The 14,751-nt window shown below is 34.8% G+C and overlaps 1 protein-coding gene across 1 annotated transcript in view; it reads right to left on the bottom strand.

The window, feature by feature from the left end:
- Positions 1-213: 213 nt before the first annotated feature.
- LTN1 (listerin E3 ubiquitin protein ligase 1) overlaps positions 214-14,751 on the bottom strand; it is a 33,593-nt gene continuing 19,055 nt past the window's right edge. Inside the window, exons 16-30 of the mRNA XM_030950405.1 lie at positions 14,298-14,499; positions 13,219-13,378; positions 12,946-13,050; positions 12,546-12,688; positions 10,651-10,786; positions 9,432-9,576; positions 8,128-8,341; positions 7,616-7,853; positions 6,746-6,820; positions 5,723-5,909; positions 5,111-5,282; positions 3,614-3,834; positions 2,918-3,112; positions 2,111-2,278; positions 214-1,279 (exon numbers count right to left, since the gene is read on the bottom strand). Of these exons, the coding sequence (XP_030806265.1) occupies positions 1,217-1,279; positions 2,111-2,278; positions 2,918-3,112; positions 3,614-3,834; positions 5,111-5,282; positions 5,723-5,909; positions 6,746-6,820; positions 7,616-7,853; positions 8,128-8,341; positions 9,432-9,576; positions 10,651-10,786; positions 12,546-12,688; positions 12,946-13,050; positions 13,219-13,378; positions 14,298-14,499 (2,424 nt within the window). The 3' untranslated portion in view covers positions 214-1,216. The remainder of the gene's footprint in view (positions 1,280-2,110; positions 2,279-2,917; positions 3,113-3,613; positions 3,835-5,110; positions 5,283-5,722; positions 5,910-6,745; positions 6,821-7,615; positions 7,854-8,127; positions 8,342-9,431; positions 9,577-10,650; positions 10,787-12,545; positions 12,689-12,945; positions 13,051-13,218; positions 13,379-14,297; positions 14,500-14,751) is intronic.

The raw sequence follows: 14,751 nt of genomic DNA, 5'->3' as shown, positions 1-14,751 counted from the left end.
AGTTAGACCTTCTCAATACCAGCTTTAAATCCTTTCCATTCTCACCTACTCAAAACAAAAGGTCAAGGAATTTCTCCTCTGGCAGCCCAGAATTACCTGCTAAAAATACAGACTTCAGTTATCAACAGCTAAAAATCTAAAATAATAGCTGTTGAGGTACAGCCAATTGACCATGCTACAAACTCGGCATCTGAAAATCTATACAATTAATTTCTAAAAGTTTATCACATACAGGAAGAGATAGCAAACCAGAGACTACAGAGATTGACAAAATTTATTTATTTATTTATTCCCCACTTTTATTGACTTTTCAAAGAAACCCACCAAAAATACCATCCAAGTTGGAATATACTAGTATGCTACCATTGTTAAAAAAAAGAGGCATGAAAAAATGTATAGTTGAAGGCTATTAAATTCTGATACATCTGGATGCTCACTTAAGAGTCCTTATTATTCTAGGACAGTGGAAGTACAGTAGACATTCGGTGATAGCTAATTTGCCAGTTCATGAAGACAAACAAAAAACTTCTCTTTAAAAGCCAATCAGCAATAAATAGATGGTGTCATTGTGATGCAGGAATGATTGTGGTCTCTCTCCTTAGGTGGGCTTCTGGGTTTTCATGATTTTAGGCTACTGGATGGTTGGGGAGTTTTGGCAAAAAGAAACTTTGAAAGGTGAAAGTTCACTTTATTAGAAGAGGCTGATTAAATTTTACGCTTTAACAGATTATCACCGCAGTTTCATGCCTTAATGTCTAACAGCAACAGCATTCTTTTTTCCTCAAAAAAAGGGAATGCATTATAATCAAAAGTCAAATCTTTAGGTGGTAACATATGTTATATTCAGCTGTTATATTAAGAGGTATCACCTGGGTTAATTACATAACACCATGTTAGAATATGCCTGAAATAAGAGTTTTTAATTAACTATGTTGTGGCTTAAACACCACTTTTCAGACATAACTCCACATTATTTCTGAAATTTTTAATATATCTTAAAAATATACCAATTAAAATAAATTATTGTTATATATTTCTTTATATCAAAGAAAAATCTTCAAATTTACAAAAAGCCAGTCCAGAGGTGTGTCATATTCCACCAGTGAAGAATTTAAAGTAACTGACATTATTTCCAAATAGTTAACTTCTTTCAACATACAGTTTATTGCCTGCTCTTTATTTCTTATTTAGCTCACAGAAAGAAGAACATTTTGTTTCACAAGAATGTCTCTCGACAGAGTGGACATGTGGATTTGTTGCTGGATGAGAACCATTTGTACTGAAAAAGAGAAATACGTCTGTTTAATATACAAAGGCAAGCTGAGTACAGAAACACTAGTACATCATCAATAACCGTTATTGCCAAGGATCTGTGTTAAGCTGCACCAGGGCAGGTTTAGACTGGACAATAGGAAGAAGTTCTTCACAGAAGTAGTGACTGGGCATTGGATTGGGCTGCCCAGGGAAGTGGTGGAGTCACTGTCCCTATGACTGAACTATGACACTAAGTGCCACATCCAGTCTTTTCTTAAACATCTCCAGAGAGGTTTAAGAAAAGACGGGATGTGGCACTTAGTGTCATAGTCCAGCTGACAAGGTGGTGTTAGGTCATAGGTTGGACTTGATCTCAAATGTCTTTTCTAACCTAGTTAATTTTGTGATTCTGTGAATGTAACTATCAAAACATTACCTATACTTTAAAAAAAACCAACAAGAAACAGTAAAAAAAACCTTTTCACTCACACATGTATGCATGTGTATATGTACATATGTATTTGTATATACACCTATTAGACATACACTGTGTAGCAGCTCTTCTTTCATTGCCTGCCCTTACACCTTAATACAAAATTCACAGAAATAACTTATGAGTGCTGTTAATCCCAGATACTCCGATGACAAAGTGGAGGATTGTTGGTAATACAGTAGAAGTTTCTGGTTTAAACTATATGGATAGCCAGGCTGGATGGGGTTTGGACAACCTGGTCTAGCAGAAGGTGTCCCATGGCAGGAGGATGGAACAGATGAGCTTTAAGCTCCTTCTGACCCAAACTGCTCTATGATTCTAGGGTATTTTGCCTATTTAAAAAGATTTACTCCAGGTACTTACCAAGCAAGCTGAATGAAACTTCTTCTTGCATGTTCTGCAAGCTTTTTTGGGAAGAGAATAGTTTGAACCATGAATGACTGAAAAACAGATCATGCAATCTTCAACGCCTTCAAAACGTTTATCCACATTATTTTTCCACAAAGATAAGCCTTCCATAATACTTCCATTCTAAAAGAGGGAAAAGAGCTGTTAATACTGTAGAACTCCTTTGAACTATTCCTGTTGTAGTCATAAAAACATGAAGGAAACAAAGCCTGAAGGATTTATAATCTGAAACTACATGCAATACATGCAGTGCATAATTTATAATACTCTGATCTACGGAAAAGTGAGTATTCAATAGTGCAGGAAGAGCGTATTCAGGAACACTTAAAAACAGATTTTGAAATTTTCAATCACTGCTTTGTTTTGGTCTAACCACGGATGATGCCATTTCAGCAACCATCAGTCTTTTAGAGAATTCCATGGATGGGGTTTTTGGTTTTGATTTTAGTTGTTGTCATTTCTTTGTTTGTAGTTTTTTTCAAATTATAGTTGAGATGGTACTGACACACAGGACAAACACTGGGCCATATCTTAAGAGATCTAAATTTTCAACTTGGGCTCTGGATTTAACAGTAGGCTGATCATTTTACCTCTCTTTATGTATCTGGAGAAAAGTAGATGGTAAGAGTGACCCAATTCTACAAAGTTTGCAATCCAATGAGATCTATTACACAGATCTATACAATACTGCATTACTAGGAACATTTTTCTGCTATAAAGACTTATTAAGTTTTCAAAACCAAGAACTTCATTGAAATTCACCTGATGCGTAAGATATGTGCTTAACTGTAGCATCCAATTGCGCCACTGCTGTACAGCCACACCAACCCTCTTTCCACTCTCAACTGTTATGGATCCCAGTGGATAATTTGATGGAAGCTGTATTATTAGTTCAATAAAGATATCATCAACAGAATAGGTTGCAATGACTTCTCGTGCTGCAGACCGAGCTTTTACCTTTGAAAAAAATACACATATTAGAAAATGCCATTCAGCATCTCTAGTCTTTGTGTGAGCGTATATATATATACACTATAAACACATTACTATGCACATTAAATTATTTTCTTAGACCAGGCAAACACTTTTTTCAAAGAAAACAAAAATCTACTCATATCTCAGTAAACTAAAAAGGAATTACCAGCCAGTTTTCAATCTATTGATTGATTAGATCTTTTAATAAATAAAAAGTAGTATATTGATAGCAGTACCTTTCACTTACTTCCTCAAATTCTTCAACATCCTAAAATCCATTCTTTCATGTTTTTTCCAAGCAGAATATTAATAAACGTCAATTTAATTTATTGATACCAAGTAAAATTATGTTTAATCAGTCATTTAGAACAACAAAATTGCAATCATATAAAACAGAACCACAGTCTGGTTCTGAGAAGTAAAATTTCCTGAAATGTTTGCAAAAAACTCAAGTAAATAACAAGAAACGACAAAAAGTCTTACTGTCATGCCATTAAATAACTGTGTGCTAGTCTGAACAGAAGATATTTCCTGGGAGGAGAGCACACTGCTGACATATTTCCTTGTGAATTTATCCACAACATTGAAGACACGCTTCTCACAGCTATTCCACCACAGCCTCACCATGGCTGGCAGATCTTTCAGTGTTATATGGTACACAGAGCAGGCCAAGTGTGGGATCTGGGATGACAGCACCCCTGTCCCTGGGAGGAAAAGAAAATGTGTTGAAATACTCTTAATACATTAGTCACAGAAATTGGTGCCTCCACACCACATACAAATTTCTGATTCCAATATAATTATAGTACTTGGAATTTCATGTACATGTTCCTGTTATTGCTATTCTAAGGACTTGTTTGACTCAGCCCTTCTTCACCAGGCTGTTTTTTTGTTCCTTACCCTGATACTCCACATCTCAGAATTCACCTTTTCATTTAGAGACTGAACTCCAAGTGGACACCAGGAATCAAAAATAATTTTATATTGTAGAAATCACAAAACACTCACTTTGGAGCGAACAAACAATAAGGTGTTTGGAGGACAGCTGAGCTTTGCAAGCATGTCAAGTTCCAGCAACAGAGGTTCAGGTTGGATATTAGGAAATAATTCTTTTCTGAAGGAGTGGATAAGCATTGGAAGAGGCTGCCCAAGGAAATGGTGGTCACCATCCCTGGAGGTGTTCAAAAAACACACAGACAGGGCACTTTGTGATACGGTTTAGGGGACATGGTGGTATTCAAAGGGTGAAATTGGATGATCCCAGAGGTCTTAATGATTCTATGATGAGTTAAGGAAAGACTTTCCCTTGGGATGTCATGTTAGTAATCCTTTCTTATTGTCATCCAGATAAATTGTTCTGCAACATACAGTGATGTCCAAGAGAAAAATTAAGAAATGGAAACTCCATTTCCTTGCTTATATCTATGTGGGTACATAAAAAAATTAAATGAAGGGACTTAAAAATCTAATCCCCTTTTTCATGTTTCTCAGCTAAAAAAAGCAGCATATCTTCTCTCATCATCACTGATTAACTGGGTCTTTCATGACAAAAACAACACACAATTTAACATCTCAAACATTTAAAAAATATATATTAAAATGGTTTTTAATATTTTGAATTTATATATTAACACACAAGAAAATATGGAAATTTTATTTAATATTAAAAAATATCTCTAGAAGCGATGGTTCCAGAATAGATCACAGATTTCTAGTGTTTTGGAACTGTTACATTCATGATTGAATAGTAGCAATGTATTATTCCTGACTTTTGTTTTTCTTGGTTTCTCTGATAAACATGTCAACTTTGGTTAAGTCTCAAATGGGGAGAGTTAACAAAAGATTATTAAATATATGCATGTATTTGTCTCTCTGTCTATTTGTTTTATAGGTAAGATTTTCTAAATAAGTATTTTTAAGAAAAAAATCTTATTAAAATATAACAACTCTCTCAAATGCACAAATACAGTTTTTACTAACCTTTGACATCTAAACGAAGCTCTTCAGTAAAGAAGGTTTTTGTGTCCTTATTTAGAACTTCTGAAGTTGGCCCAGAAAAGACAGGGTTTTCAGGCATAAGCCTGAACAAGTGATAAAGCAGCTTATTCAAGCTTTTAGTTCTTCTAAGGTATTGTGAGTAGAGAACTCGTAGCTGGTAGGATTAAAAAAATTCACAAAAAAAACCAAAACATGGTAAATACAGCTGTATTTATGTATAACTCTGTAAATAATACAAATACGTCTTTGCAGGGAGGAACAGCAACGTGATTCAGGTAGTGTTTAGAAGACAAGTTTAGTTCTCTGCACCATTTTGACTGATTAGAAGATTATAATATGTACCAAGCTTGTTTGAAAATGCAAGAAAGAGTCATCTTTTCGTGAATCTTAGTTCTTCATTGCTCTAATTTTACCATCCTCAAATACAGCGGTGCAGAAATCTAAGTCTATTGGCGCTTTCAGAATTTTCACTAATTTCACAGAAACAAGAGATAAGAAGTCACATAATTAAAAGAAAATGGCTGGATGACACTTTGAGACTGAAACTAAAAAAGTAGGTTAAGAAATTCAATTAAAAAGACTCTGAAAATATACCTGAGAAGAAGCTGCTTTAAAGAAAGCTAATGTTAACTTCCAAGTGAGAAGATATCCTAGAACAAGGCAGAACTCATCACTCAGGGGTTGAATAACTGCAAATTCTCCAACTGGAATGCATTCCAGGATGTTTTCTAGCAAGAGTTCTTGAGTGGCCAGGATAGACATAAGAGCTGCTGGAGGTGATCTGTGGAAAAATATTATCTGGAATAGTAAACTCAAATCTTGAGCACAGCATGAACTGAATTTAAGTTCATAGCCTTCCTAGAAAGTCATGAAAGTAAAGCCATGCACACAGAACATAAAATAAGCCTTTTACTACAGGAAAATTTACTCGTTTAAAAATTTCTTCTTTTTCCCTGAATGGGAGAGTTGGTGCTTTTACCTTCTTAGAAGACAAATTTAAACTGAATGCTGATCACTTCATCTGGGAGTGGTCTATGGCTGATCTGATTTAACCTGCATCATGAATAGCTGCTTTGCTTGCTTTCTCTGGAGTCACACCAGCAAAGGAACAATGATCTCCTAATCACTGTTAGCTCTGGGTTGAAAAGCCTTTTGCATCTCTGCAGTTAGGAAAGGTATTAATCATTGGGCTGAGGTTAAAAAGGAGTTTTAACCAGTTACCGCATTCCCTCTTCAAACCAGAGAATTCACTGGATTCAAGCTGTATAAAACACAGAGTTAATTTTGTTCTGTTTCAAGTAACTGAAATTACCTGTGCAGATACATCCTGATTACAAGTAAAAATTTGCCAAGATTTCCTAATATAAAGCATATATACAGCAATATACAGCATTTAGTCCAGTAACTGCACCTAAAAACAACTGCAAATACTGTCTCCAGTTTTAGCGCAAAGGACCAAACTATTTAATATTCTAAATATTTATAACCTTATTATCATAGCTATGCAATTTTTTAACATCTCCTAGCTGACAGCTACTCTGCTGCAAATTTCAATCTTTTAACACATTTTAAAAATATGGAAGACAGTCCTATAAAAAGTGAGGGAAAAATACACACAATGCCAATTCCTCCTCTTCATCACCATAGGACTTGAGATCTTCATCATCAAATTTAGGCAATTCAGGCATTAATCTATAGAAATATGGAAAGGAAATCAGGTTTAATTTAAAAATAATTTTAATAAACTATTTTAATGTATGTGATGCATAGTTCTTTGCTTAGCAACATCAACATTCTGACAGACAATAAAATAATGGCAGTTATTCCTTAACAGCAACACAGAATCTTTCAGAGACATGCCACCATTGCAAAGATGGTTCAAGAGCAACAGCCAACAAGTATGTATCCTTGCTCACTTCTCTTTCCAGACCTCTTACTTTTCCTGAGCCATACTACAATAAAATTTTCTATCAGAATAAAGCTATTGCAACTTCATGCCTCAGTATAAGTGAAAGATAATGGTGGCTGGCTTAAGCCATCTGCCTTGCAATCTGCATTTTGGGGAGCAAATTCTGTATTGTCTCTCTGGGTATTAGAAATATCCAAGAAGTTCACAGCAATACTACCTATCTGTATTTACTTTCTTACCTAAATTAATGAAAATAAAAATGTCATACTATTTAATGGTAACGTCAGGCCCAGATAAAACCTGGAATATTTCAGTTTACATTTTAGGATTTCATGAGTGCTAAAATAAGGGCTAAAAATAAATACCTTTCTTAAGTCTGCTAATACAATTAACTTTAGCATTCATAGTTTTATATAGTGTCCTCCAAAAAAGAACATGAATTGCCCAGTTGAGGATTTTCTCCCATAATGGAACATGATTTTGCTACAAGTGCATATTCTATAGCACATTAAAAAAAAAAAAAAAAAGGGGCAGGAGGGTTGAGAGGCTATGAGAGCGAAAAATTTGTTGCTTCTTACTTATGCAGCATATGGTAGACAGAAACCTGTACAGGTCGAGCCCGGAAAAGCAATAATGGACAGAGTGTGTTCAGTAGAGTCTGGAGTTTATCTGGAAGATTTGTCTTCTGGCCTGCAACAAACTTCGGTGGCAGCTTATGGTTTAAGAACTGGTCCTTTGAGATGTAAGTTAGAGCTTCACCCAAAGATGATAATACAGAGTTCTGAAAAGAGCCTTCTGATGCATTTTTGGTTTCTCCTATTTAAAAGAAGACAAGCTGTGATGCAGAATGTATGGATGATACCATAAACAAATTCTCCTGGAAACAATTCAAGATTGCACTTGACAGGTTCCATCTAATCTTAACAATCTCTAAGTTATATGCAATCACTTTACTAATTAAAATGTAAGTGTTAAAAAAACTGAGTTGTTATAAACTCTATTTACATTATATTCCTGTAAATTCAAAAATATGGCCTGTTCAGTTCTATTTCAAAACAGCCTGGCTGTTATCCCCTTGTCATATACTTGCCTGTGATTTTCACCAACAAGGGTAACAGCAAATTGTGAATTCCCTCAGAAAAGAATTCCTTCCATTCACTGACCAAGTTCTTAGGAAGATTTTCAGTACTGTCAGGAGCTGCAGCCTCAAAGTAAGCGCTAAGGGCAGATGCCAAGTCACAACTGACACAAGCAAAAATCTGCACAAGCGGGATATGGTAAAGCAAACGGCTTTCACTTGTTGTCTAGGAGGAAATAAATACAGAGGAAGATTCCTTAACCATAAATTTGCTTTAAAGTTGGTTTCACATTTCCTGTCTACAACAGAAAGTGCAATTTCAAAGACAATTAAATTGCAAGAACCATTTGAAAATTCTGTGGGTTGGGGAGGTTGGTTTAAAAATAGAATTTGTACTTCAATTGGACTACCTGAAATGAATTCCCAAGTCTCACCAACATTAGAAACATGGATTGTTTCCATTATATAACCTTCCTTATAATGACAAAAAGAAAATTCAATGGACAACATACTACTAGAAACTGGAAATTACTGAAGTGGCTATCAAGCGAGTATTTCCTCTCCCCCAACACAGCTGCTTTCTTTTTATCTTTGTTCTTACTAGTTCTGTCAGAAAGGAGTATCATTATCAATTTAAAATATTCCCTACTTAGTCTTACACAACAAGATTTTCTTATAAGTTTGTTGTTTATTTTTAAACAAAATACATAGTTTTGAGGCACATACCATTAGGTAAGATTAATCCTGAGAATAAGAAAGGTCACATGAAATTTACAGCCTGCCCTTCTGAATGCACAGGTGACAGAGAGTGACAGATTCTGTATATTTATTTGATTAATCAGTAAATAGTCATCTGACTACTAACATTACTGTCCTCTTTCCTAACAGCATTAGAATGTAACTTCGATACTTCATGTGATCAGTTAGATATTGAAATGCAGACATTGCTTTTCATTCAGCTGATTTTGATGTATCATGTTAAACTATGTTTTAAAGAAATGTTATTTTTCAAGAAATATTATTTTTCAAGATAGAGACCTACAGCAGATATATTTCAAAATTATCCTCCAATTACTATTATTAAATATTGTATTACTTGAAGAGTGAGATGATTTTATCTCCATACACAAAAAGAAACAGGACAATATAACTGCTTGTGCTTTTAAATCTTTGTCCAAAGTCCAACATTAACTGGATTCTGTGCAATTCTTCTAATCATTGTGTCAAGTATTTGGCTGAGATTACAGTGTCATTGCCATATTCAGGGAATAATCAAAAAGGTAAGTACATTAAAAGTGAAGATGCTTCCATATTACCTCTAACCAAGCCAGCATGGAGCACATCAAGAAGTCCCACTCATTATCAGCCAAAGGAGCTGCAGAATATTTCAGCAACAAGGGAAGGTAACGCATCATCTCAATGTTGAAACCAAGCAATTGAGCACTTGCCTCTTTCAGACTGCTGTAATAAAAATACAACCAAAGCTTATATAGATTCATGTTGTAGACCTGAGTATTTATATTCTTGCCTTCACTCCTCCTCACAGGACAAATTTGTCTGGCACCACCATGCTGTGTCCTGTGTGCTCTTGATATTCTGTCTTTCAAAGGTAGAGTGCTACATTAGCTGCAAGTCTAAAAAGATTCCTAAATTACAGATTCATACATTTCTACAATTTAAACATTTGCTCAATCAATATACTTACATAAACTACGAATGTCAGCAATTTAAATTAAATCAATGCAAGAAAAATAATAATTTTAAGTTACCGATTTAGGAAAAGTTATTAGCCCTCAAGTGTCCAAATACTATATATTATATATTATAGGTTTAGATTAGTAGGAAGAAATTCTTCCCCTGTGAGGGAGACCTTGGCACAGATAGCCAGAGGAGCTGTGGCTGACCAATTCCTGGAAGCTCAACCCCAAGTTGGACAGATCTTGGAGCAACTTAGTCTTATGGAAGGTGTCCCTGCCCATGGCAGGGGTTGGAACTGGATGAGCTTTAAGGTCCCTTCCAACCCAGAACACTCAATGGTTTTATGATTATTTTGAAACTTTGTTGCCTGGATTTTTCTCACTATAGTCAAAAAAGACAATCTCAGTATATTTTCACTCCTCGCTAGAAGCTTTTAAGTTACATTTTTGGGTCCAGAACATTAAAAGACAGCTAAGTCTGGTATGCAAGTTTTTTTCCTGCTACCAAAATAAGCAAACAGAACTTGTAACTGAACATTCAGCAACACTTACAAAAGTTGGTCAGTTCTGAATGCATTTGAAAACAGTTGACATCTTTCAAAAGCATTTACAAAGCTCCTCAGTTTCCCAGCCTTCCAGGTACTTTTGTGCAGTATGAGTTAGTGATATACTAAGCCAAGGTTTCTACAAAAGCTTAAATATGTAATATCAGAGCAGTAGATGGCAGTTGTACAGATTGATTTTATTTGAATTAATTAATTTATTTGAATTAGTCTGTATTTTTAAACTCTTGTCTTAGAAATAAGAAAAAATGTCAAATTATCTCAGTTGTACCTACCAGCTAAAGAGAAAGCTGTCCTCATTATCATTTTTCCAAGATATTATGATTTTCAGTACTGCAGGTAATAGATGATCACAATCAACACTTCTATCCTTCAAGCAGGAGTTCAAAATGGAAAGACACCCAAATGCTCCTATGACATAATAAAATGTAAACTCAGTAGTCTTAACTATCAAGACAAAACAACTACTAGATTGTGTGTCAACAGAACTTCATTTTAATATTGTAAGACAGTTTGGATAATACGTAAGCTTTCTTCTTTGAACACTTAATCCACAAATGTCATTGTTAAATCAAAATACAATATCTTATACAAACTTTAAAAAATAAACAGCTCCTATAAGATAAGGTGATAGATTATAAAATCTAAAAAAAGGAAAGATACCTGCTAAGACTGAAATTTCTTTGTGCTACTAAAAATGCAGTAAGCTAAGCAATAATTTGGGCAGCTAATTAAGCCAATGCAACTGAAAGTTTTGAATTCTAATATTATTGGAATGTTAATTGGAGTTCTAGTCAGAATGTTAATTTTTACTTTTAGAGTGAAGTACAACTGTTGCATTAGTACTGTTTTCCATTTTTAAGAAGAACTGTATTTATCTAGATTTCTTGGAGAAAATGAACATTTCCAACAAGCACAATGACAAAAAAATAAGGTAAAGTATCACATATGCATAGCAAAACCAGCCAAACAAACCCCTGCTTCACTTAAGTTCAGCAGCAATTTTTTTCAGCTTACCATTGGAATGGTAAGCTTACAACCTACATCCCACTTAATGTGAATTTGGACATATATGTTCTGCTCAGGAATCCCTAGAAAACTGAGAAGTAGTAGAAGGGAAGCACCAATTACAAATAAAAGGCCTCCACAATAGAGGAGGAGTGAGGATTCTTCCGTTTTCTTCCGTTCAAAGTTTCACAGACACATTTGTTTGCCTCACTGGTTCACTTAGAAAGCCAGAAAGCCTCAACTAAGTTGAAAGAGTAGAAAACTACCATGGTAGAGATATTTAATATTTCTCTCAATTTCTGCATGTCACTAACACATTTTCACACCTGAAGAACATCCATTTGAAGAACTCATCTGAAATCCTAAGAACACTGCCAAGGGACAGATGTCCACAGTTTAAAGTAACCAAAGATAGGTTTCTCCAATTTAAGTAAGCACAGTTCTGTTACAAAATAAAAATCATACATTTCCATTTTCATATAGACTGATCAATAAAAGTATACACAAGTACACACAAAAGCAGTAAGGAACAAAAACACAAAGGACTTTCCTCTTAAATGACATGTAATTCATACAGATAGAAAGACTGTATGTGAGCATTTCCAGTTTTCTTGAAAAGCAGCAAGTTTGTGAAAACTTACACCCAAATAGAATGGCTGTAGACCCAAAATAAGTGGCTATATTCAAAGCAATATCATAATACACCTCAACCATATCTTAGGTAATTTTCCACAGCTGCAGACATTTAATGGAGTGCAGTTTCAGCTGGAGGAACTACTAAAAAATTTTATGTGTGTAAACTGTGAAAGAGTTCTTGGCAAACTATCTAAAGACAATCATGACCAGCTGACAATAGTAGTATTTTTGCATGCTGTGTAAAGCCTAAATGGCTCACTGAAGTACAGTGACATCAGGATGCTTTTAATAATAACAGCCTAAGTATTTTCATTCTAATTTTGTATCTGACAGTAAGGCTTGTACTTTCTGAATGAGGCAGAAAATTATTATGCCAAACAGTCTAGAAGAAATAGGCAAACTGATAAAGCATTTCTTTATAGGAAAAACGATATTATAGTAAATATGTTTTATCTAAAAGCAAACTTTATTACAAAATAATGTTCTTACATTCTGATGAACTAGACTGAGGTAAGAACATACTCACCATCAGTGCTGGAAAGCTCTGTCTGTTTACATGTCATAAGTTTGGCCACACAATGGAAGACAAGTTCCCTCTTTTCTTCCTCAATTAAGAAAGATGATAAACACTGAAGTGTATGCAATCTGCCCTCTGTTAATGGAAGGAACCTATTCATACAAGCAAAACACCAAGAATGGAAGGAATGCAAAAGCTGAACTAGGAAACAAAGTATCAGTAAGTTCATAATGAGGCAATATCCTCTGACATAACTAATCCCACATGCTAAACCAAATCTGATTTTCACATGCCATACACAAGTATCTTCATTTTCAGCCTTCAGCTGTCAATGGTCAGAATCAGGATCATTTCACAGTATCAACATTTGCAACAAACTGCAAGTTTATAGGCAGCAGTATTAAGATACCCTTTTGTTGTCTTGAAAAGTTCTTTCCTCTCCCAGGATACAGCATTCTCAGCACGGATCACTTTGGCCATGGTTAAGGACCAGAGTCTTCCATGTTCCTCTGATCTTCAAAGAAGAAGAAATACCCTGGTTAATATATACAGATGCTCAGGGCTCACCACAAAAGCATTTGGATGCATTCTGAATCAACACACATATGGAAATATAGTGACACTCTATACAATACAAACTGTGAGAACAGAGCTAAGAGTTGTTTCACTTGTTCTCACATACCTGTCAAATATAGTTTGCTGCAGGTTAGCTGTACTACTCAGAGAACTGAACTCCTCATATGTGATGTGCATCTCTTCCAACATGTTAAGATATTCCAGAAACAGATAAGGAGGATTCTCCAGTTCTTCAATCCATTGGAGTGAATATAACAGTTCTGCAACTAATTAAATAACAGGTGTTGTTTATAAATGACTACTGACTTGCATAAGCAAGAAGTTTCAGGTTAAGATTTTGTTGGTTTTTTAAAATATGTTTTTAATGCATTAAAGACATTATTTTTACATGCAATCTCAGAGCATGAACTCATGCAAATCTCATGCAAATCAGAGCATGAACTGGATATTTGCCATTTTATCATAACATACAAGAGAAAAAAAGCTACAGTAATCTGTTCTAGATAGTCAAGAAATTTTAAAGCAAATTAAGCACAACATGACTCCTCCCTGTTCTCCCCCTTTTCTTTAACATATATTTCTTGCAGACAAGGCAGTCAATACCTAAGTCCAGAAGAAAACCAAGTAAATGTCGTAAGAGCTAGCACGTGATTCCTTCATCAGCTTACAAAGACCCACACTACACAATTACACTTCTCATCATGGCGAGAATTCTGGAGATAGAATTGTTAATTTGGTAATGCTGCATTTAATTTGAGCATTCTTGAAAATAAAAGGAAACTAGATTCTACCTCATGGAATTAAGAAAAGTTGTTGTCTCAAACTATCTTTACATTATGGTTAAACCCTCAAGGGAGGGATACAGTTCTTGTTGCCCACTCATGCCAATGCACAATGTGTTTTGGCAATGAACAAATCTGAAGTTTTAAAAATTCACACTTCTCCCAGTTCAAAGTTCTATTGAGACAGGATGTATATAAGCTAAAGAGGTCCCAGGAATATAAAAACTACTTTTAAAGAAGACGTGAACATTAAAAAAAAAAAGAGAGGAAAAAAGGCAACAAAAGGTAAAAGGATAATTTCTCATACCTGTATGCCAAACTTTAACTATGCATTTCTAATTTTCAATTCAGGTTACAACTACTACAAAATAAAATTCCTTTAAGTTTTACCATTTTAACTTACTTATATTATCAATTTTTTTTCTTTCAGCATCATGATTTCCATGGACTACACGATTTTTCAGTTGAAGTAGTACCATTTTACTTAATAAGGCTGAAGTACACAGATGGCCTGGAAGTTTAGTTGTGCCACACAGCTTGACACTTGATCCCAGAGGTTCACAATTCATACTAAGCCTTCCTTCCAGAAGAGGCTTGTGCATCCACTGTAATATGTGCATAAAAAGAGTATGAAAAAATACTTTGATCTGTTTAACCTTGAAAATTCAGAATTATTAAGAAACAAATATGAAACATACACATTCATATCAAAAGCACAGTGGTGACGATGACCCACTCCAGTGTATTAAAAATCTAATTGCACAGCAGTAATTTGGAACTGTACTGCTGCTCAGAAACAAATACATTTCTTTAGAACTCTATGTATTTTACAAGAAATTATAGGGTTACTGGTGGCT

The sequence above is a fragment of the Camarhynchus parvulus genome, chromosome 1, assembly GCF_901933205.1.
Source record: "Camarhynchus parvulus chromosome 1, STF_HiC, whole genome shotgun sequence".
NCBI classification, from domain to species: Eukaryota; Metazoa; Chordata; class Aves; order Passeriformes; family Thraupidae; genus Camarhynchus; species Camarhynchus parvulus.
Note: the sequence above shows the minus strand (reverse complement) of the source record. Positions and strands in the feature narration are given on the sequence as shown.